The sequence below is a fragment of the Aphelocoma coerulescens genome, chromosome 2, assembly GCF_041296385.1.
Source record: "Aphelocoma coerulescens isolate FSJ_1873_10779 chromosome 2, UR_Acoe_1.0, whole genome shotgun sequence".
In the NCBI taxonomy this organism is placed as follows: domain Eukaryota; kingdom Metazoa; phylum Chordata; class Aves; order Passeriformes; family Corvidae; genus Aphelocoma; species Aphelocoma coerulescens.
The window spans coordinates 48,098,731-48,123,648 of record NC_091015.1 but is presented as its reverse complement, the minus strand read 5'-3'; the positions used below and the strand labels follow the sequence as shown (position 1 = coordinate 48,123,648).

At 36.2% G+C, this 24,918-nt stretch overlaps 1 protein-coding gene across 3 annotated transcripts in view; it reads left to right on the top strand.

The window, feature by feature from the left end:
• The window catches only part of TOP2B (DNA topoisomerase II beta), a 60,655-nt gene that overhangs the window by 5,092 nt on the left and 30,645 nt on the right, over positions 1–24,918 (top strand). For 2 of the 3 annotated variants that reach the window (XM_069007309.1, XM_069007310.1), the window contains exons 2-10: positions 12,610–12,783; positions 13,480–13,570; positions 15,560–15,623; positions 16,841–16,986; positions 17,384–17,481; positions 18,895–19,107; positions 19,187–19,360; positions 23,825–23,926; positions 24,008–24,145. In XM_069007309.1, the coding sequence (XP_068863410.1) occupies positions 12,610–12,783; positions 13,480–13,570; positions 15,560–15,623; positions 16,841–16,986; positions 17,384–17,481; positions 18,895–19,107; positions 19,187–19,360; positions 23,825–23,926; positions 24,008–24,145 (1,200 nt within the window). Of the gene's footprint in view, positions 1–12,609; positions 12,784–13,479; positions 13,571–15,559; positions 15,624–16,840; positions 16,987–17,383; positions 17,482–18,894; positions 19,108–19,186; positions 19,361–23,824; positions 23,927–24,007; positions 24,146–24,918 lie in introns of those variants that run through there. The other variant, XM_069007311.1, reaches the window with a different exon arrangement.

Genomic DNA, 24,918 nt, shown 5'->3' with positions numbered 1-24,918 from the left:
CTGGATATTCTAGCACCAGAGAGAAATGCTTGTGGCTCAGATGGGTGAGTCAGACACAGTAGTTCTGAAGAGGGATTCCTCAGATGTTTTGGTTTGGCTGCCAAAAAAAGAGTGGTTGCTTCTTATCCTCTACCTTCCACACCACCATTCATTAAATACTTTTGTTGTCCAGTCTTCTCCTTGTCAGAATGCTGAATAATGCAGGATCAAAGAAGAGATAGAGGTGATATCAAGTGGAGGCTTGGTGCTGGAACAGGATCGGAGCTACGTCTTTGACGGCAGCTGAGCCAGTCCCACAGCTCAGGACGTGCATCTGCACCCTCTGTATTCTGAGTTGGGGGGAAACCTCGTTCTAGCATAGGTGAAAGAATGATGAATGCATAGGAGTGGGGAGCTAAATTATAACCAAGTCTAGGCAGGAATATATATCTCAGGGTTTGGGGGGGGAATTGATTTTGAAAGGTTTGTGGGCAATTACTCCCCACTGTTTGGTGGGGAAAGGTGTATGTTGAAGCACGTGTCCTCCGTTAATGTTCGACTCGTGTAGATTTCTGTGTGTGTGTGTGTACATTTAATTTCTAAGATGCCTGTGCTGTATTAAAGAGTAAGTAACGAATTACTTTGTTTGAACAGATAAAAGAACCTTTCCAAATAAATGAACATGTAAGTGGTCTAAAATAGACAGCTTAGGTCTGAAAAAATTACTGATTAAATTTAGTATTTCATTTTCATTGACTTTGTTTTTCCAGAAGTAGGTTTTTACCTTGCATCTAAACTGTCTTGTGTGTCTATGTGCAAAGGCAGTCTGCAAACGCATGTTTATATTTCAATTAATGAAAAGCAGCAAAGGTGATTCATACCTGATGGATGTGAGAGATTCCATCCCTGGGAGTGAGGTTTTTATATATATATATATATATATAACAGATTATATAGAGAAAACTTGAATGAAAACTGTCTAAGAAAATTTCATTTTCCTCATTTGAAACAGTAAATCTCTTGCAAGCCAACCGCAGTGAAAATATTATTCGGCATTAAATAGGTGCTTTGAAAGTTTTAAAAAACAAATTGAGCAAAAAATACATAGCTCTAAATGTGTATAAGTGTGTGCAGAAGCCTGTTTTGAAAATTGTGTGCTTGGAAACATAGTGGTGTCTTCTCAAGTACTTGTATTGGAACCCAGATACTTTTGGAAAAATGTATTTTCAGGCTAGTATTTCAGATTTAAAGTAAATACTAAATTAAGGCATATAAAATATTATTACATAACTTTGAGAATAAATACTAAGATTTGAAGCATATTTTAAGTTCTAGCAACAAAAACAAGGTGTCAAGATCAAACACCAAATATTTGTGTTGCAAATATAGAAGAAAACTGTTCTTGACACTTGAAGTGATAAACCAGCTCTTAGTAATTTTTATTCAAAAGAGTTTCCTAGCCATTTTCTTCAGGTATTTCAGTAATGAGTACTCAAAAGTTTGGTGTGAAAAGCAGGGAAATATTCCTTCCCCCCTTGACAAGGGAGCATCAGATCTGCTATTTTTAAAATTTCAGTGTGATTGTAAATGCTTTTACTCTTATGAACCAAGTCCTTTTAAGTTGTGTTTTGAAGTGTGTTGTTAACTTGATATGATATCAGCTCATCTAGTTCCATTTAATAAAGCTATTTTAATATCCTGTCTGTGTCTTAACGCAATTCCGATTTACATAGAAATACAGTTTGCCACTGAAAGTAAAGTACTACTTCTATTTTTTTTTTTTATTTTGTGAAAGTGATAAATCTGTGTATTTGTTACACTATCCACATTTAGCAATTTTAGTGGGGTTTTTTCAGCAAGTAAGAAAAAAGGGTGTTAGCAAAGTTAGTGTAAAATCTGCCTGAGCTAGAACATGTCTGAAAGGTTTAGACCTAAACATCAGATCTATATTTTCCTTTGGACATAATTTAAAAAGCTACCTTAAAGAAAAAAAAAAAAAAAGAGAGAGACATTTAAAAGAGGATTAAAATGCTTAATCTATTATGGTTTTTTTTTTCCTGATTTGTGAAGTAGAATTGGAGTTGAGATATTAAACAGTCTGCCTTTTGTGGACACCACATATCTTGAAGAGGTGCTGATTTATTTTTGCTCTTCTTTAGTGATTTAGTGGGCCTGGTTAGTCTTGAGCTTCCTGTTCCTTCTTTAAGACATCAGAACGTTGTGCAAAGAAAAAATGTATGAAAAACTGGGCAAATGTCTACCTTAGTGAGGTGCCAAAAACTCACACCAGATTTCTCAATCTGTGAAGGAATCTTTAAGGAGAGAGCAAGAAATAATATTTTCTTGTCATGACAAAATACAGTACCCATAAGATAACATTGAGAAGTTACTTTCCTATAAATCAAAAGAAGCTGAGATAAAGCAGAGGAAAAAAATAGTAAAAAAAAAAAAGCTCTTGCAACGAGATAACTTGATATGTAATGTTTCTGTAAGAGCAGTTAGAATTCTGGGGTCATCCCCTAAGCAGAGCACCTTTACTTATAAGAAATGGGTAGTGTGAGCTTCACTGGAGATATTTCCAGCTGTGTAATCCCTAGTAGCTCTGGGCTACCTGGAGTTTTTCGGGAAGATAGTGTAGTAGTGTGTGAGCATTTCAGTCCTGTATTTATTCCCTTGGTAGTTGTGTGTCATGATATAAAGGTACAGGAGTGGCAAGTTGTCTGGGGAGAAATAACATTGTCTCAGTCCAGCTGATACAGAGAGTTCTGCTACCTGAAGTCATTCAGGCTGTTACTCCATGCATCAGCACAGAGCTTTTTGTTGGCTGAGGTAGTGGTTTTTGTCATACTCTATTTAGTGATCCTAATTTAGTGTTTTCCACCACTCTTGTATTACAGCATTGTCATGAAAACTTTGAGGTGTCATGTCACAATCTTGGATTAAAATGGAGGCAAGTTGCTTGGAGGAGAGCCGTAGCAAGAAGTGAGGCAGTTACTCTATTTTGTTATTAGGTAGACCCAGAAGAGGGTTTTTCTTAAAACCACAAATAGGAGACTGTAAAAGCATGTGAGAAATTGGCTGGGGGTGGAGGAAGAAGTTCCATACTGGTTTGCTAGTGGAGAGAGAGGGAGGTGGTCCAGATGCTTGAGAGAAAACAAACCTCAAGTTGTATCATGTTGACCTGCGCTTCCTGATACTAGTTAAATCTTTCAGAATATGCCATGTAGACTTTCTTCTTTGCCAGCTGAGTGATAAACATACATGTCAGGTAACAGAAAGGTGATGAAAATGCAAAACAATTTAAAAATTAATCTCAAAATATATTTGAAGCTGTTTTATGAGTCTTTTATATGGTACCTTTTATGGAGAGGTGGATTCTTCTGCCTGCCAAGACACAATTCTTAAATTGCAAATTAAAGGGTAGAGTTCTGATGATGTTCAAGATTGTCAGCACTTTTAGTGAACAATCCTGAAAGACTTTTCCTAATGACTTCTGTAGGAATGTTGTTGTGGGAGGATGAGTGGCTGAGGAAGAGAGGGGAGTTTTGGAACAGTGTTAAGGCTTTATTGACTCGTTGATGCCTCTGTTTTCCTCCTTCTGAATTGCTGTAAGTGTCTGGAACACCAACCCTCTGTTCCTTACTCATGGAGTTTACTACAGACTTGAGACTAGAAAGTGTAGTATATTTATGAGGCTTATAAAACATTTCAAGACTTGTAAAGTCTCCAGAGGAGGAGTAGATGTTGCATAGTAGGAGCTGAGCAGTTAAACTCAAGCTACTTTTTTGTAAGGAACATTGGATTCATATTTATTTTAATATGGCAGAAAAAAATAGATTTGGAAACTAGAGAATACCAGAAAATGTGGCTGTGTTACCCTAGGTACTTCTAATTATAAAAAAAATAGATTTTAGAGTGGAGCAAACTGTGGTGTGAATGTACAGAGCTTGTTCAGTATTTGGGACAGTTTCTTAAAAGGAAAAAAGCTCATTAATTTTAATTTGCGTAGTGTCTTGTGTTAAGTGAATATGTTGCTATTGCTGTTCTGTTAAAGGTTCCAGGGAGAAGACTTCTAGTAGTTTCTACTGATCATATTGCATTCCTTCTTAGGGCACCACGTGTACTGAAAGTATGAAAACCCCATGTATCACAGTGAAGGTGTTTTAGTATTTCAGTGCAAGGTAGACAGGCAAATAACATAAAGCTATGTTATTATAAATAAATCCTAATATACTGATAGCTGTTACATTCATGAGAGCTTAAAAATTTGCTTCTCTTGTTCAGCAGAGGATTGCTTCTCACTGAAGAGTGCAATTGGATAAGTAACCTCTGAATGATATTTGGGCTCTCCTCTGTTACTGATGTAGTGTGACTGGTAGTCCTGAACCTGACCAGAAAAGTCTGGGTTTGGGGTGCTGTGTAGGATAAAATCTTCATGTGTGCCAGGTAACGTGAGCTCAAAAACTACCCTGCTGGATTTGTTCTCTCCATGCTCTGTCTTGCAGCTTGAACACCTTGAATGTTGCCTTAGTCCTGCCTGAAGTTTTTTCTAAAGTTTTTTTGTTAATAATGAAGATAAGTCAGCAGAGAAAAAATACCTTCCAGTAGGATAGGGTTCAAGCTGGTCATGGAGCCCAGAGCATCTGGAAGTATATATCCCAGTGCTGTTCTAGGGATGTGATACTTGACATACAGCCTGTATGGGCTTCAAAGATTTTGTTTTTCAGAAACGGGAATCTATTAGGTTGTGGCAAGTAATCCTTGCAACTGGGAAATGGAAATGTGCTCAGAGTCTGGAATACTTTCACAGTGCTCAAACTGGTGATGCAGTAAAGTATTAAAAAAAGGTCAAGGATGTGGGAAACACTGAATTATACAGAGGTGCAGCCAGACACTGATAACCTGAAGTTCAGATGTCAGAACCTGTAATGTTCTGATTTCTTGGCCAGTGGAGGGCTTGTGTGTGAGTTGGCTGGTGAAACAATGGACCAAACAGATTTGGTCATTCTGTCATCAAATGGCTTCAGCCAGTGGTTCCAAAGACTGCTGCTATCAGAATCTGTAAGAAAACAGTCCTAAGATGTCTTAAAGTTTAACGTTAATAAATTCCTTATTCTGTTAGAGTACTTTTTTCACTTGTTTGTCTCTGAATTTTATCTGGAAATAAGAGATTCTTAGAAGATGAATCTGTTACCAGATCATCCATGGATGTACTTTTTGATACTGTGTGAGCAGTAAAAAATATAGTATTGGAATAGAACTTGTCAGTGAATAGACAACTAAAAAACTTCAGAGCAACAGAAAAATTTAGCAATAAAATTCAATTTAGTTGTCACCATGAAAGGGCAGATGTTAGACACCTGCTTTTAAAGAACATAGTAAAGATCAGGATCTGAATGTATTGCTGATTGTGTACAAGCCCATGCCAAATAAAGCATAACTATTGCAGTATGAACTTTATATAAGTGAAAGTGAATTCATATTTAAAACAATATACATAATTTTCTGGTCAGAAGTAATTACAGTGAGCAGACATATTTGCACAAAGCTGTTACTCTTCAAAAAGAATGGAGGAAGCAAATCCGTACATTTTTATTTAAATCTGGTGTGCCTCTATGTTGTGTATTAATAATCCTAAAATAAAAATAATGCTACTTTTATGTTGTTTAGGTATTTAGTAGGAAGATAAAGCTGTGCAATTCCAAGAGTGTCATTTCATTAGTTCAGCTAAGCAATCTAGCAATACCTGTTGAAAAGTGTGGGATATTTTTAACCATATCCTCCTAGCTGTATGTTTCTGCTCCTTTCCTTGCACCGCTAACTTGTCTGATTCTCTAGCAAGCTTTTTCAGAAAAGTGAGCCAGTGGACAAGTGATTGCTTCTGGTTAATGAAAAATAGGGAAAAGCTGTGTTTGGTCTCTGTACCAGATTGTTGCGAGGTGGATTTGATTCCACTATAAGGAATGGAGGAAGGAAGAAAGAAGGAATTTTTCCTTTTTGGCAGCAAGTAACTGTTGGTTTTCTATAGTAGGGAAATCTGACCATTCTGAAGCTATTCCATAACCGAACCATCATCGCTAAGCTCTATGTAACATGTTGCTTTCAGAGCCCAGAGTGAAGTGTCAAAATCAGCAGATTAAAAAAAAAAAAAAAAAAGGTAGGAATTTAAAACGAACAAATGTGTTAGTCTCACTGGTTCTGGGTGAATTTACCAGGAACTCTTTTCCATGATCAGCTTTGGGAAGGATGTGATAGAGAGATTTAGTTCATGTCACTAATGGTATGCAGCAGTCTATGGAAATTTGCTGTGGTAAGAGGGAACTGTTACTTTTGTGTGTTTTCATCTTGGCAGGAGAGCCCAACCATTTGTTAAACACAGCAGGAGAGTGGTTTATTTTGAAACTCCCTCTAGTTTTGTTTTCATGGTGGGAGGTATTCTCAGACAGAGTTTTCTTTGGGAAAATTGCAAAATGTTTAGGTAAAATTTTATTCATTGTGTATTTATCTAGGGCAAGAAGAGGCCATTATGATCCAATATATGATACCCTACAGTCAAGTGCATGTTATCTGTAGAATTCCCTAGTAATTATCATATTGCACCTATACAGTTTTTTTTTTTAAGGTATAGCATATCTCCTTCAGAAGAGATAGTTTTGTTTTGAACTGTAATCCCTGGATTTCATTACTTAATTAACCTCCCTCCCAAGGTTTTACAGCTTAATTACACTCAAAATTTACTGTCTTGTCCCACTAAATGTGCTTATCCTACACTTTATTTAAGGAAATGTAGGACACATGGCATGTACTTTTCTAAATTGTTATGTCCCAGGGCTGCATTTGCCTGTTCAGGAGTGTGTATCAGGAGTATTCATTATATGGAGTAGTTTTATGAGGTTAAGGCAGAAAAGACAAAGCCAAAGGGAAGGAAACTTCTTGTTCACCTACATATTCTCTTCTAGGCTCATTTATGCTTGTCTGCCAATGAAGAAAATGAGCCCATTTCTTGCCACCTAATAGGGTTAAGAAAGAATGGGCAGACTAAAGAAAAATGGTTTGTTAGTGTTGTTGTATGGAGATATTTTGCAGTGGAGGAGATGATGACAGTGGCCAATACAAAATTAGGTTTGTATAAGTGGGGAGAAACATTAACATTAATATTAATACTCTTCGGGTTTTTCGACTTGCTATGGTGTGGAATTCATCTACTTTCGTAAAAATAAAGCTTTCACTTAAAGTAAGGAGTCAGACCAAGGATATATATTCCAGCTATGGCAAGATTGAAACTGATGATGAAACCTGCCTTCTTTGTTGTAGCTTTACATGTTATTGTGCATTTAGATAGGAATAGATTTTCTCTGGTGCTGCCAAACTCTCCAGATCAAGTATGTATTAAGATTTAGCTGTATTAAGTAGAGCTGTTTGCAGCATAAGTAACCAAACTCAGCATGGTGGTTCAAAATGCAGATGAAGATGGCATGACCCCGTTTTCATTACAAAAAGGCAATAAAAATCTCTGACTTAATATGGATGTCACACATGCCTTGTTACACACAGAAATGTCAATGGGTGAGAACACAACGTGAAAAAAAAAGGCGAAATGTGAAGAAAGAAGATGCGAAAGCAAAATATGTGAGTTCGTGGGTTGAAGGTGGACAGTAAAAGCCTTTTTGCCAAACTGTTGTCTATCAGCGGCCACTTGGGTTCTGACCCTGGAGATCACCAAAGGAAAGAATGACTGCAGCTTTCACACAGTCCTAGATAAATTCATGGCTAAAACAACTTCGGAAGGGAAGCTCTGCAGACATTGCAGTCATCCTGGGGAAAGCAGTTGCCATGATAAGACCTGGTTATGATGGCATGCACAGTAGTTGTGAGGTAGTGACCTGTGCAGCAATTTCTGTCACCTGAAAATCAGGGCTTTTCTATCCAGTTGTCACTGTGTTGTGTTTAAGAGCATGTAGGAAGCTGGCACCATAAGGGGTCACTGTATGAAATATGACTGCATGTCTTTGAAGAAGGATAAACAGTGCAATAGGTTGTACCTTTCAAACTACTTAAGCATGGTCGTCTTGCTGACTTACCCATATGTGGATATTTGTCATCAGTCTGGAGGGTTAGAAAGTCCACAAGATTAATAAGAATCTGTAAAGTCTTGAAAGTCACAAGAACATTGAGAAAGTCATACACTGTGAAAAAAAAATTGGCAACATTAAAATCGCAAAGCAGACCTTGAACATTGGGTAACCTGTAAACAAACAAGCAAAAAGCAGTCTTACTGTGAAGCAGAAGACTTAAGCCCTTTGTGACACTTGGTTAATTCTCTTTAGGGGTTTTCTCATGAAACAACAGCTGGTGCTGTTTTGAGAAGTGTTATTGGAGCTTTAACAATATGAAGATCTTTCATACAGGACAGAATACAAAAGGCATTCTTGAGACAATTCCAAAATATACAGCAGGGATTGTCAGTTAAACAGCACTGTGGTTAAGTGCTTGCCCAGTTTAAAAAAAAAAAAAAAAAAAAAGTGGGGGAGGACTTTCCTGCTGCATTTATTTGTATTTTAAGTAGTAGGAATTCAGAAGTTGAAAACATTTAGATTTTATTTTGTTGGGTTTTTTTAAAGTTATCAAGGAACACATAATGGGAAGACTGTGGAGGATGTTTGTGTCCATAGATCTCTATCCTGTGTTTGGTGATGAAGATTTTCTTTTTTTTTTGGAATGAGTTCTAAGCATCACTTGAACTCTAAAACTGTCCATTTGAGATGGAGATACAGAGATTCAGAATTGATTTTTTGGGTACAGCATGGCCCAAAATGCTTGGTCTGGGAAAGTGCAGTTCTGTGGACTTTTGATCCTTATATACCTGCATAATAACATTTGTTTGTGTAGTTTAATACTTTTGGGATTTTGCTTTTATGCTTGTGTTTCAGTAACACATTAAATAAATTCTGAATGTTTATTACATGAGGCTTTTTTGCATACAGAATGTGTATGATACTTGGAGTATTGTATGAATAAAATCATACATCATTAATAAAGTCTGTCCTTCTCTATGACAATGAAGTGAACATTTAAGTTGGGCATACTTTGTGATGTCTTAATAAAAACTATAGCATTAAAGTTCTAAGACTACTTTTTTCCTCTTTAAAAAAAAAAAAAAAAAAATCATTGACCAGAAGGAAAATATGTTATGCTGATCCTTTGTGTATTTTTTCTCCCTTCTTAAATCATACATTATCATGTTCCAATGAGTGTGTTATAAATAGGTGTCCCAGAGAGTACAGTAACAGAAGACCCTTACTAATGCTGGGCTACAGCAAACCTTATGTGTCCCCAAGAAGGGACACTTCTGCAGGGCTAACTTTTTAGGCAGCAGTGTCTGTTTAGTTGTGACCTCCCTTGTCTGTCAATGTGACAACAATTTGAAAGTAGCATCTCAACAGAAATTAGTTTTCATAATCTACATTTATTACTGATAAATTAGAAAGTATAAACTCCTCCAAGCTGTCAGTAAGACTTTCACTGTAAAGCAGAAATGTATTTCCTAGCATTGTGTTATAGGAATGCCTTCCGAATAATTGTTCTGTAGTAATTTTTCACAATCTAGAGTTACTCAGTCACAATAAAATGGACTTCTTCTAATCTTCTGACTCTTACTCTACTTGTTCCATAACATTTTTGCTGTTGAAGATAGGAGAATTGCAGCCTAAATTTTTTAGGCTAAGATTTGAGTTCTTACTTTGTGTTCATGTGATGTGTAGTTAGACCCCAGTCATCCCATGCTGAATGAGTAGAAGGATTTTGGAGTCCTAAGAGTACAATACTGATGTACACGTCAGCTGAAGAGCTGGCATGTGGTAACTGCCCTTCACATACTTCCCTGACTGTAAAAACTTCTTAAAGCCTAAGAATTGGGAGCAAATGAATCAGTTCTGTTTGAGCAAGATTCTGGTGGTCTTTGCACCTGGAATTCTTTTGCTTTCCATATGAATTGCATCTCCCCTCTTCCATTTTTTTCCAACACTTATTTCATCTGAGAAGTATTATGTTATTTTCCTGCTAGTCACTGGTCCCTTTAGAACAAGTGTGCATAGTAAAACAGTGTTAACAGAGCTGTGGGACCAGTAAGTGAGCTAAGGGTAATTCCTATGAATATGATGTCAAAGATGGTAATAAAATAAAAAGTACTTATATACATGTACAGTGAAACTCTTTGGAAGCCTGGACATCATTCACAGAACTATTTCAATGAAAAAAAAATTATGTTGCAACTATTGGTAATGCTTCTTTAGTAACAGTTCTCATTCCTCCTCTTCCATGTATGTATCAGTTTAATGTGTCTATTTGCAGTGTTCCGTTCCTTTTCTGCTTGCTTAGTTGATCCATAGCTAATATTTTTAGGGTGATGGTGACAGGGTTGTCACAGTTTAAGACCAAATAACTGTGAAGGCTAAATTAACTTGGATTACCAAAGCCCTCTAATCACATACATGAATTTGCAACTTCCCTGTTTGGCAGAAAATGAGACAGACACCAGAAGAATAGTCATGAGAGCTAGCATTGTGGTTCCAACTCTGCTGTGTGTAATCCTGGTGCCAGATTGTGAGGTTCCCTGGGTTCTTTCCCCTTTTACTCTAGATGCTGTTAGATACAGGAGTAGGCAATAGAGAATTTTAGTCTCATTTGGCATGTTCTGGTTTACTCATGGCCAAATAACTGGTTGTTGTCATCACTGGTGCACACAATCTGCTTGTCTCAAAGTGTGTCTCTGGAAGTGTGTTTCCTAGAATTTCCATAAATAAACTAGAAAAATGTGATCTCTAAATCTGGAATAGAAAGGTAATTTCCCTTGTTATGAATAGAATTAAATGCTTTATTCTTGTGCCGGCTGGGCCGGGTGGGGGGAGGTGTAGAGGCATCAAAGCCTGAGAAGCTGGGGAAGATAAATGGGATTAATATGTGGAGAATTGTGTGCTATAGGTTGGTGTTTGGCCTTTTTGATTCTGCTGAAGTTGTTTGTGTGAGTTCAGTATCCTTTACTCCTTTTTCCTATGGATTTATATGCTTTCTTACCCTTTGCTTTCAGTGCTGTCCGAGGCTGCAACAAAAGCTAGATTGAAGGAGAAGTGATTACACTTCCTTTTGGCCACAAAATTTGCAGGATGACTGGTTAATTGAGGGTTGGAGTTTAGCCTGTATTTACTTTATATGGACACATACTGGAAACAGCTAAATGAGAGGGAAAAAATTTACCTGAGTGGCAAGTGGGTTTTGTCCTCATTATTTATCTGGTGATGTTTTTTACTGGTCATGTAACACCTGCTTCAGAGTTGATAAACCCCCTCTGAGAGAAGGAGGCTCTTTCAGGTACTGGCTGGGTGGAGACAGAATTTCTTATGTCTTCTAGCCAGGCAAATAAATCATGTGAGTTAAAGTTACATTTTTTGGCATTTTAAAGATGATTAAAATTATTCCAGTTTACAGATAGGAATGCATACTGTAAAATTATTAGTCTCTTTGTATATATGCTTTTACTGTCTCAGAATAGGGCTATTCTCTATTTGGTTGTTCTGAAATTTTAACCTTTTAAGTGGTTTTCATTTAATGGCAAGGAGGTATTTATCAGGAAAAAATTTGATAAAAGTGCAACAAATCTCTGTATCCCACCTCACTCCCCACCCCAAAGTGGGTTAGTTTACCATAAAACTGTTCTAAAAGGTATTTTTCATAAAATCCAGATATATTAGTCTTGAATTCTGTTTAAATTGCAACATTAGCCTATGTGATTTTCTCTTTTTATACTCCGTAGACTATTTCATAGAATGATAGAATGACCTGGGTTGGAGGAGACCTTAAAGATCATCTAGTTCCAACCCCTCTGCCATGGGCAGGGACACCTTCCACTAGATCAGGTTGTTCAAAGCCCCATCCAACCTGGCCTTGAACACAGCCAGGGATGGGGTGTCCACAGCTTCTCTGGGCACCCTGTTCCAGTGCCTCATCACCCTCACAGTAAAGAATGTCTCCTAATATGTCATCTAAACCTACTCTTTCAGTTTGAAGCCATTTTCCCTTGTCATTCCCCTACATGCTCTTGTAAGTAGTGTCTCTCCTTTCACCATAAAGCGTTCTGGGATTGTATCAGGTTTAATCACTTCAATAGAGAATGTAAATTATAGTAATTGAGAAGCCAATAGGAGAGGCATTACCGTGTTCCTGAAGTCCTGGTGAATGAATTGTCCAGACTATAATGTAAAAGTGTAGTACTGCTGTTATCATTTTAGAGCAGTATTCAGTGCTTTGGATTCAAATGCTTATGCACAAAATGGATGTTATAAATACTTAACCTGAAGAGATGGCTGCCTTTTGTACTGTTGTTTCCTTATTTTGGTTTATTGTGCTCAGTAAATTGCTAAAGTTTGAATATGCTGCAATTTGTTAAGGATCTGTCATGTAATCTGTTGATTTTTCTCTGTTTCAGGGATAGCTTTATCTTAATACATCTGAAAACTTAACATTTAAATTACATGACAAATTTTGATTGTAATTTAAATCTCTGTCAGATTTTGTTTATATCTCAAGAGTGACAGGTTGAATGAGGTTGATTGTTGGTTTGGTTTGGTTTTTTAGACATTATTTGATAATCAGATGAATGCTTCAAAAAAGGAAGACTCAGAAAGCATTAATAAAAATGACACTTCAAAGAAGATGTCTGTTGAGAGAGTTTATCAGAAAAAGACTCAGCTTGAGCACATCCTCCTCCGTCCAGATACTTACATTGGGTCAGTTGAACCCTTAACTCAGGTAAGTGTCACTAAATTTACAGTCTTAATGGTTTTTGTTGTTTTAATGAGGAAATATCTATTCTGGCTATTAAATAGAAGCATCTCTGATTTTTCTCAGCATTCTGAATTATAAAGTTAAAAACTGTGGTCTTGTTTATGTATGCATGTGTAGGAAGGGGATGAGATAAGACTTGCTTTAAGGCATTGAGTACTTGGTTTATCTGAAAAGATACGATCAAAAAATATTGAAATCCAGTCAAAACAGAAGCACACACCTGTGTGTGTAAACAGACAGTTAATGTGTGTGTAAACCTGTGCACACAAACATGCCGATATGCACACACATATGTATGCATATTTGCAAGTAGCATTTGTTGTAGGTCCAAAAATGCTTTGGTCTGTTTGTTTAGGTAGAGAACAGAGACTTTAAGCCTCCTGCTGGCACTTTCTTCAGCTGTTTTCGTGAAGTTGCAAATCGGTTTGAACTTCACTGTCTGTACTGTTTGGAGTTCCTCACCAAGCAGAAAATAATGGATTTTCATTGTGGAATTCTTTGTGGGTACAGTTGTAATTTTTGCAGACTTCTGCTCTTGTCTTGTATGGCTGCAGTAATCAGACTGTAAGAGGAAAGTTCCTGAAGGAAATAGATCTTACAGAATCATAGGCTGGTTTATCAAGACAGTAAATACTTTCATTTTATTTTGTTTACATGTAGTTAATGTGGGTTTATGATGAAGATGTAGGAATGAATTGCAGAGAAGTTACCTTTGTTCCAGGCTTGTACAAGATCTTTGATGAAATCCTTGGTAAGTATTTTTAGCAATAATACTGCCTTAGCATTATGAAGTACAAGCTTTTCTGAGTGTTCTCAAAGTACATCAATTTGTATCTAAGTTTAAATCACACACTTGAGCCCCGCTAAACTATAGGGCATAAAAATTTAGTGCCTTCCAGAACAGTTTAAAAGGGAAGAGTTTTCAGCTGAACTTGTAAAAAAATCTAGATATTTGTTCTTGAATGTCCAAACTAGATTATTTTTATGATCAATATTGTTACTTGATTTTTAATGTGTGAAGTCTATTAGGGCTACAGTTTTAAGTGGTGTTTGAAAGAAGAATATTTCTCTGAAAGAATGCAACTTCTAAATTGTCTGAGTGTTCACTTAGATCATCCTTTCATCAATCATTAAAACTTCCTCCTTCTGTACAGAGGGATAATGGTGGTAGTTTTCATGGATAATTTCTAGACTTCTGACTTAGTTTTAAAATAAGTAAGTATCATACTGCCATTAAAAAGGACTATGACTGAGGCACAAAAAAATTATTTTTAGGAAATTGTGTCAAAATTCTGAGTTACTGTGACTTACTGGTTGATGATGTTCTGTTGGTGAAAGGCACACGCTAATCAGCAGTAGAGATGTGGAATATGTGAATACTGTGCTGTCTGCTGAACTGATATTTTGGCTTAATTGACATGAAATCCTGGGCTTCAGCTTTTATGAAGTTCTGTTGTAAGGATTGGTAGGATTGCCTCATGAATTAAATTATAGTCTACTGAGGTCAATTTTGTTGTGACCTTCATTAGGTTCACAACTTCTCCACATCTCTAGAACTATGTTTTACAGCATTATTCTCTTTTAGGCAATAAAGACTATATCTTTACCAGGTGGAAAAGAATGCTTGTTTAATTTTTTTATATTATTTTTAACTTATTACTTAATTTGATAAACACAGGAATGAAAACCTTTAATCACTTCTGTTTTGAGTGGTGCCTCATAGATCTGATTTTTTTGGCTTTTCATGTTAGGGAGAGTCCTTCCATATTGTCCTCTTCAAAAGGAAGATCACTATCCTGTCATTATTGTAGTACTTCATGGCTTATTGCTGGATTATGTAGCACTAGTAAGTGCTCCAGAGAGTGTGGTTTGAGAGCTAGGGGTCAGTGTAATAACCTTATGAAAATGGGACATTTTAACTATGCATGGTTTTGAATTAAACTGCACTTCATGATTTTAGCAAAAGCACCTTGAAATATCTGATCTTAAATTGAGGTCCTTGTCAGCTGTTTAGATAGATTCGGTGTACTTTGATGATTTGGGGTTTTACCTTTGTCTGTTTCATGGATTAATAGATGGATCATCACTGGATGCTGAAAATGACTGTAATGTGTAAACTTTCATGTTTTGTGGCCACAGTTGCATTTCTGCTTTCTGTAGTTCGTATACATGGCAGTGAAGTTTAATTAAATTCTGATCAAATGTTAATTTCCAATTACCCTTTTTTTCATCCTAAACTGTGTAGACTGTTAGTTATAAGTCTCACAGGCTCTTTAGAGAGAACTTTTGCTGCAGTCAAAACACTCCCTAATGGATGTGACTTTTTTGATGGGTTTCAATTTGTAAACTGGTCTGGTGATGCATGTAAGTTTCTAGGGTTTTTCACATACATGCTGCAATAAATATCCAAACAAGAACAACAGGAGAAGAATGAAGTTCTCAGTATGTTAAGAACAGTTGTGAGCTCACAAAATACACTTCTCCATTTATTTCTGACCTAGTCTAACTGCTTAAAATAGAGTCAGTAATTATAAGAAGGTTGAAAAATATCTTCTTGTAGATACTTGGTTATATTTATAGACTGCAGTGCTAAGATACAGAATATATACAAAGAGCTACCAGATTAAGAATATACCTGGACTATTGTAACTGGTGGTAGAATATGTGTAAAATCAGTTTTACAGATCAAGAGATTAATAATTGCCTATGAAGTGTTAATTTGTGCTACTTTCTTTCATAGTAAATGCTGCTGACAATAAGCAGAGGGACAAGAATATGACTTGTATTAAAATATCCATTGATCCGTAAGTAAAAGCATGTTTTCATTTGCTTTCCCTGCCAGTGCTATTGCAGTTCAGATTTGTACAAATGATTTTACTAATGAAATTAGATTTATTGAAAACAGAATATTTATGGAATTATTTCCATTAGCTTCATATTTTAAGATGAAGAGGTGAATTAAAAGTGGTTAACAGTAAGTGCTACCATTCTGAATGTATAATAATTGCTTTCCTGAACCATTCATTGATGCTTGATTGAATGAAACTTCAAACCAGAAGATCATAAAATTTATGATAAATTGAAAGCTTGGCAGTGCATAACTATAGCCAGCCAGGTTTCTTTACAAATCTTAAATACCAGCTTTCAGGTTTTGTAACACAATTTTGCATCTCTTGAACTTCTATGTTAACTCCTTTAGCATTAGGATAAGACTGTGTTTGAATTAGTCATCTGTATCACACTGAAACTTCATATTACAAATACATCATTACCACTGTTTTTTGAAAATGAATACTTGGAGAGATAATTTTTAGTGAAAAATACTGAATTTAAATAGGTGCTGATTGGGTTCCTTTAGTAGTAGCTTTTCAGTGACATTTAACTGAATAATAAATCATTTAGAAACCTAGTTTTCAGACCTAACCTTTAGGCTAAATATTCTTAGAAGTGATTTTTCTACTTTCATCATGGTGTGGGAGGGAAATGGTAAATGTGTAAATCTGCCTGACCTGTCCTGATTTTGAACTCTCTTAATACTCAAAAATTAAAATTCTGTGTTGGAGCTAGAAATATTAATGATGCCAGATATTGATGGATTTTGGCACTGATACATAAAATAAGTCACAATGTTTATCATAACTTGGAAATAACGGCTTTAAAAGGATGATAACTTGTCTGGATGGACTTCAATGAAACCTTAAAAGCAGCATCTCTAACTTGAGTGTAATTCTGTCACTAAGCTTCAGGATCCTGTTGCAGATCATGCTGATAATGAAAGGTCTTCAAACAGATTTTTGGGGTTTTTTTTGTGGTATGGAATACTGTCATGTATGGACAATTAAGCTCCTTCTTCCAAGACATCTAATAAGCAAAAATGAGTGGGATGTTTTCTAATTAAAATTGTTAGAGCTCAAAGTAAATGTGGTAAGAATATGGTCTTTTTGCTATATTTTTATGTCTGTTTGCAGAAGTCTGTTTTCAAGATTGCATTCATTTGCTTAATGTCTTCACTATTTTATAGGGAATCCAACATTATCAGCATATGGAATAATGGAAAGGGGATACCAGTTGTGGAACACAAAGTGGAAAAAGTATACGTACCTGCTTTAATCTTTGGGCAGCTACTAACTTCCAGCAACTATGATGATGATGAGAAAAAAGTTACAGGCAAGACTATTTAATGTGCTTTGTTTTATTCAGTTAAGTCATTGTGTGCCTCTTCAGTATGCTTCCCCTCCTTAATTTTTCTCTTTCTTTCTGTTTCACAACAGGTGATTACTTAGTTACCGTTACTATAGCTCTTTATTAGAGTAAAAAGACTTAAAGGAAATATCTTACTTTTCCTTTTTTAATACCAATATTTACAGAGAACTTTACATCTTTAATGTCAGTACTCATTATCAAGTAACAAACAACATACTTCTATATTTTAATTGTAATGTATATAACTATTTAAACACTTCTGCTCCTGAAATGTAGGGAAAAATAAATTTAATAATTTAGGACATGATTTCTTATCCTGAATTTAAACCGATCCTATTTTACTGTATGTTGTTTTTTTCAGGTGGACGCAATGGCTATGGTGCAAAACTTTGTAACATATTTAGTACAAAGTTTACAGTTGAAACTGCTTGCAAGGAATACAAACACAGCTTTAAGCAGGTATAGAAGTGTTCAAAATGTCTTTCCTTTTCTTTGCTGTAGTTACAGATTTAAAATCTAACACATATATTTTAGGATTATTTAATGAATTGGATAGTTTCTCGTTCAAATGGATGTGCAGAGTTTTCAGGCTAGGTTAGTTCAGTCAGTAAAAGTTGGTATCCCTATGTGCTAGGCTTTTTGGGTAAAATAACACTTTCTTTGGAGTGTTAGGTGACTAAAAAAACCCCAAATTTCTATTAAAACTAAAGTATATTCATGCACATGTGAAAAGGAATATATTCAATTGAAACATTTTGAAATTGCTGTTGAATAATATGTCAAAAAATCTTTCTACTTAGCTATACAAACATGGAAACAATTATCTGTGTAATTTTGTATGTGTTAAGAAACAGATTTTTCAGTGTTTATGTCATGAATTTAATTAGCCCCACATGGACTTAAGTGTAAACCCCCCCACTTGAACTCATTGCTCACTGTTAGCATACAGACCAAGGGCTGAATTTAATGTGGTCTACTGTATATAGCTTTGAGATGGCCACCTTTCTAAAAGTTTAAAGTACTTTGGTAGTATTAGATACCAAAGTTCTTTGGCTTTACAGTCCTTCCCAGCTGGTGGCTTTCTTCTCTTACTTTCTGGACAAGTAATTAATTTCTGGTCGTGCTGTCATATCACTACATAAATGATACATTTCATCTGTTATGCCTGTCTCTTAAAATATGTAATATTTTCTGCTGACTGCCAAAGGGCAAATTAATATTGGTTCGAGTGTACTTTTTGAGAATGACTAAATGCTTTACAACTTAAAGTGCTATGGTTTCCAGTATTTTCAAAATTTGTGAAAATTTATTAGAACTGAACTTGGATGTATGCTGTGAGCAGACATTCTGCTTGATTGTGCAGATGTGCCCATGTTCTTAGAGAGGGAATACAAGACTCCCGAGTTAAGCCTGTACCCCCTGGGGGGGTTTGTTTTCTGGCACACTGCACAGCCACCAAAATGGTGTCTTGGAGACTATTGAGTCTCTGCACAGGAACTAATAAGCCTCTCTGCAGAGGTAGGAGTAGCTTGAAAGAGTTAAACGGATGGGTAACAAGGACTGTAATCCCAGCTCACTTGTATCTAGTTTAGTAAGTTCTGTGGGAGGCTCCATTTGCATTAGAATCATGTCCATCAGTGTAATAATACCTGCATGTTTACAGAAACTGAAAAATGTGCTATCACCTATGCTTGTGCCTATCTTTGTAAATCAGTTAACTTTGTGCAGTGTTTTACCAGAGGAACTTCTTCTAAAAGAAGTTCATGAGCTTTTTGTTGTGTAAGTGTTGCAATCCTAGCATAGCTGGAAAAGGGAATAAAGGAGAGGGATAATGTGTTGTAAACTAACATCTAAAACGTTTTGTTTCCAAAGACTTGGATGAACAACATGATGAAGACCTCTGAGCCCAAGATAAAGCATTTTGAAGGTGATGACTACACATGCATTACATTCCAGCCAGATCTGTCTAAATTTAAGATGGAAAAGCTTGATAAGGATATTGTGGCCCTCATGACAAGACGAGCGTATGATTTGGCTGGGTCATGCAAAGGAGTCAAAGTCATGTTGAATGGGAAGAAACTACCTGTAAGAACATCACTTGATGTATCTTGAGTGTGCTGAGTATTTGGTGCAGAGAGTAGTGACTGTTACCTGTTGCTTGTAGGTAAATGGATTCCGCAGCTACGTAGATCTTTACGTTAAGGACAAGCTGGATGAAACCGGAGTCGCGCTCAAAGTCATCCACGAAGTCGTGAATGAACGATGGGATGTGTGCCTCACTCTGAGTGAAAAAGGGTTCCAGCAGATCAGCTTTGTAAATAGTATAGCTACCACAAAGGTGAGTGGTTAGATCAAATGGTAAAAATGGAAATGGTAAAATGCATGCTGAGGCTGTGCCCAGTCAGGTGTTTGATAAAAAAGTGAATCTGGGTTGCTATAAATAAATAGGTGAGCTAATCCTCTGCATGAGAGGAACTGGCAGAGCAATTGGATGCAATCAAAATACATTCATAGCAGTATTTCTACTTAAGCACTAGTTTTGACAGTGCTAGTAATCGTTATCCGTGATACCGATGTCTTATGTGAGCATACATGGTGTTGAAGAAAATTACTGGAACTAATTTATTTCTTCCTTTTTAACACATTGTAATGACATAATTCTGAAAGTAAGGTAAAAAAATGTACAAACCCCTTTAAGGCTACCAGTAGCAAGTTTTGGATGGCAAAAATGACTTTTGGTGTCCTTGAGAAATGGCTGTCTGATGTATAAAATTGGCCTGAAGTGTTGAGATTAATTTTCTTTTATTTGTGTATCTTTGTAAGGATATCTGGGTTTTCTTTGCAACTGTAGTAGTAGTGATATAATAGCAAAGAAAAATCTTAAGTTATGCTAAAGCAGCAATGTGCTCAGCATACTAAATAAAGTACAGCTCGGTGCTTCTCAAATTGTGGGGGTGGTCAGGCACCAAGGGAATCACCTGAAATCAACCAGAATAACTCTCATTTATGCCCTTTTGGCATGAACCGGGTTTAGGGATCTGTGATCCACCATGGTGAAAAAGTCTTTGTCACTTCTGCTCTTCACAAACTGCACTGGATGAGTGACCCAACAACTAGGCAGTTTAGTTGTTAGATCTAACTGAACATTCTAGTTATTAGAGGTAGCAGATCTAACAAGCTAGATTTAACAAGACTAGAACAAGCAGTCCTAGTAGTTGGTGAGACTGTTTCTAGAGAATCTTAACGGTGAGCTTTCCAAAAGATGGGAAAGATAAGAATTGGTAATCAGACGCTTTGAAACCTCTCCTTGCTCAGATCTCTGTTGAAAGTGTCAGAAGAAAATTCTGATTCTAGCACAAATGGTTCGTAAGCACCAGTGGTTACACTTATATCTAGCAGGTGCCCAGGAATGTCAATGTTAATCTTGGTGTTAGGTGATGTGCAGCCAGTGTTTGCTGGGCTATAATTTTTGTTATGTAACTTCTTTTCAGTCTCTCACAGTGTAGCTGAACAAATGTTCTGTGGTAACAGGGCAAGTTCATTTCATTGTAGAATATTTACTTTCTAAGTAAATAGGCTACATTGCAATTAAAAACTTTTGTCAAAACTAGGGATGACAAATCTGGTAGTTTAAGGGTTCCAACTTTGTTTTAGTTCAGGCTTCTTTGTGCAACATAAAGAAGAAAAATAGCATGACCTTAAAGATGCGGACAATACTTTTATGAGGAAACTGGCAATGTAGAGAATTATGCTTGATACTAGGCTAAAAAAAAATGTTTGGAAATACTGAATATTTCCTGACTCCTAAGTAAAACATATTGCATACACTTACTCCAAAGATTTTGAATTTTACTCTTCTGGATCAATTTTCACATCATGCAGTTACACGTACGTTGTTATTATATATTCTTTTGGAATATGCTCAGAAAAAAGTTCTGTTTATTCTTCAAAGGTAAGCATTGTAATTTCTAGTTTTCCCCACTCTCATGATCCATGCCTTACATGTGTGACTGGGTGTGGGATTTTTGGGGTGGTGAACCCCTTTCACTAGCAATTGATGTGCAGCTACCTGCTGATGGAACATAATGTGTAGTAATTAACTGCCTCAGCTGCCTGCCCCCTTAACTGCTAACAGGTGAGGAGCTCATTCCAGCTGTTAATTATCACTGTTTGCTGGCAGCTTTTTGTTTCTGCATCTGGATAAATTTCAGCCAGCCATAACTTTCCCCCCCCACCTTTTTTAAACTTGCTATAAATTCCAAACAAATTTTTTTGGGGTTGCTGGTGTGGTTTTTTTTGAGGGGTGTTTGGGAGGTCAGGCACTATGTTGAGGTGCAACTCCCTTGTTTAGTTCTTGTAAGTTTGTCACCTTGGTCAGCTCCCCATTTATTCAAAATTTTGCCATAGTAGACCACCACAGAATTCAACTTCAAGCTCTGATACAGCATTGGAAGGAATGTTTATAGCTATGAGAGTTGTACAGATAACCTTTAGTGAGACTTGTAAACTGATTAAATATGGTCTTCTCAAGTTCTGAATTTCAAATAGTGTCCATGGTAGAAATTGTAGTAGAAAGTTCAGCTATTAACATAGCAGTGTAATGATAACTTTAATATGGTGGCACTGCTAACTGTAATACTACTAATCATTTTAGCAGAATTGCTGAGCCTACACAGTTGCAGTGTTAGAAGGTAGACTTGCATGGAGGGAGAATCCCAACCTGTTAAAATTTGCTGGAGTTCAGCAAGAAATATAGGATTATTGTAGATTTCAGATTTATTTTCATAAAATAAATATAATAAAAATGAAAAATAAAATACAATTGAAATTGCATAACTAATTAAATGAAAACTTCCAATTTATAGTTAGCTTCTGAATTTTTCTACCCTATCAACCATTTATCTGTCCACAGAATTTAAATATGTCTCACCTCCAAATAGCTGGAAACTGTTGGCTATGATAAGAATAGAATGTGTTTAGGAGCCAGTCAAAGCTTCATTTTTAATATTTTTGTTAGCACTTAATTAGATACCTTTGCATACTGAAGTTTGCAAGACTGGGATTGTGTTGTTACCTTCTGGAAAAAGAAGGTTATGCAGTTCTAGCCCTCTTTTCCCATAATTCAAAAGTTGTAGTAATCTTTGGCAGCCCTCTGGATTCAGAGAGTATTTTTGCCTTTGTTGTTTTGTATGGAATTGTTCTGACAGCTGGGGCAGTTCCAGGCTGTTCTGGTCCCATAGTGGGTACATTTGCCACCTGCTGGTGAGATGGTTGGGAGGGTCCCAGCTCTGAGCTCTGAACGTCCCTCACTCACAGCTGCACACTTAAGAGTGGACTCAGGAATGGGGAACTGCTGTAATAACTAGTGTCTCCTAAGAACAAGAATTACTGGTAAATTGCTGGTTTTCTTGATATGTCAGATGCTACTTCTAGCAAAATTTAAAAATTGCTAAAGTTTTAAATGCAAAAATATACTGAGATGTTCCCATAAGCACAAGTTTTCAGTAATGTGATGAGTAAAAGAAATGCATTTCAAGACTGCCACTCAAGTGTGGAATGATTTTGAAATGTGTAATTTGATATTTTGCTGTAATAGCTTTTCTTTACAGTTCAGAAATGGGTTTATTTTTCTTTAAAGTGGCAGGATATTGATAGATGAGCTTTCAATTGAACTCTCTCTGTTGAAACTCTGTCATCCATATGTGGATAAAAACAGTTGTGTTCTAATTTTGACAGCTTTTGGGATTTGGATGTGGGTTTTTTAGTTGGTTGGATTTTTTAGAAGAAATGCCATGAGAAAAGACTTTATATGGTGCTTCTAATGGTTTGTGTTGCTGTTCTAGTAGATGACTCTAGGAACTGACAGAAACCATCGATGGTTTCTTTGAAGTGCAAGTACTAGTTTGGTTATGACTAATAATATTTACTAGCTTAACCATTTTGGTTTTATCTACTCTCTTTTTTTGTTTTTTTTTTAATCTCTGTGTTCTGCATGAAGCTGTGAACACAGCTGCTATCCCATCAATTCAACTTCTTTACATCTTCAGTCTTTTCAGATGCATATACTGCCTTAAAATGTAGAATCCTAATTTTTGGGGTTTGATTGCTAGTTGTTTTTCTCTTTTTGGCTGCTGTTTATTCTTGGTTTTGTTTTCTCATACTTCTTCTCTATCCTATACTTCCTCATACCCATCTAAAGCTTTTTTTCCTCCTCAGTTCTGTTTTAAAAACAGCTTTAAAGAAGGAGCATTTTTCTGTTTGTGACTTCATGATGAAGGTCTCCATAGCCATGTGTTCTTTATTTTTTCTGTCCTAATGCAGACTGGTCTAAACAGGAACCAGTATTTAGTCTGTATTTTTTGTAAGGTGCTAACTTATCCAAAGCAAAGCTGACCTGTGTAAAATATGGAGTGTTGAGTTTGGTATGTTTTCACTTTATGGGATATGCCTGCATCACTCCACTTTTCGTTACAAGATTTCAGTCAAGTATTATGAACTTCCTATGGCAGCCACTAGAATTTAACATTTTATTAATATTTTGGCCTTTTTCTCTACAAATTTAAAAGGAAGGCATTTGAGTAATTGATCTTTTAACTTCTGTCATCCTCACTTGAATGAAGACTAAATGATGTGGAAGAGAAACTTTAAAACAGATTTTTCTATCTTATGCTGCAACTCAGTGTGCATGGATTTCTATATTTAAGTATGACTACAGGAATTTTGTTAGTGCAGCTAAAAGCTGTTAGGAAATTCAATGGCTATTTTGTTTATTGTTTGGTTTTTTTTCTCTTCTCTCATTCAGGGTGGTAGGCATGTTGATTACGTGGTGGATCAGGTTGTGGGCAAACTGATAGAAGTGGTGAAAAAGAAGAATAAAGCTGGAGTTTCAGTCAAACCATTTCAGGCAAGTAACTTTATACAAAAATATTGAAAAAGTTGAATGTGGGAATTTTGTTGAGTAAATTGGTTTCTATGTTTTCAACAGGTGAAGAACCATATATGGGTTTTTGTTAATTGCTTGATTGAAAACCCATCATTTGATTCCCAGACAAAGGAAAACATGACATTGCAGCCTAAAAGTTTTGGGTCCAAGTGCCAGCTATCTGAGAAATTTTTTAAAGCAGTAAGTAAAGCCTTTGTTTTTTTGTTTTTTTTTTTTTCTCCTTTGTGAAGCAGGAATTGACACACTGGACCAAGTGTATGTGTGTTTTGTAGCAGAAGATTAGGTATAGTTCATTATGTACTTCAGTGACATTTGCATACTCTGGAAATGGGGTTAAGGAACTTCTGTTCATTCTCTGGTCTTAATAATGGATGCAATGACTGTGTTTTGACTGTTGCCCTGGATTTCAAAGTGAGCTTCACCTGATCAGCTTGTTTGTTGGAGATTCTGGTATTTACATGGGTGATATGAACTGGACTCTTATAATCTAAACATAGTCATTGACCAATGTTTTTTGTGTTAAAATATTTTTCTGAACTTGAGAATATTGTAATACCTTACTCTTTGGTATCAGTCCTGTTTCACTGGAGTGAAAAGAGAGGGAGGGGATATGTCACATTTACTTGTTCTTCCAGTAATCAAGGAAATGCAAAATGGTGCCTGTAGTACTCAAGGTGATCATTATTGTCAGGCAGCAAGTTTAAAAATTTTCCTGTAGATGGGCTAAGAATTTCTGTTCTAAATGAATGTATTTGTAGAAATACATCAGAGAGGGTTTACCTCTACTACATTTTCATACAATGAAGAGAAAGTAGAATTCTGTTAGCCAGAACTCTTTATGCTAAGTCCTATTTAGCACCAGTATCCTAAAATGAAATTCCAGTAGTGAGGAGAACAGTGCCACTGCTAATACTCCTGGCATCAAAACTTTACTGATTGTATAGTGTTTTATT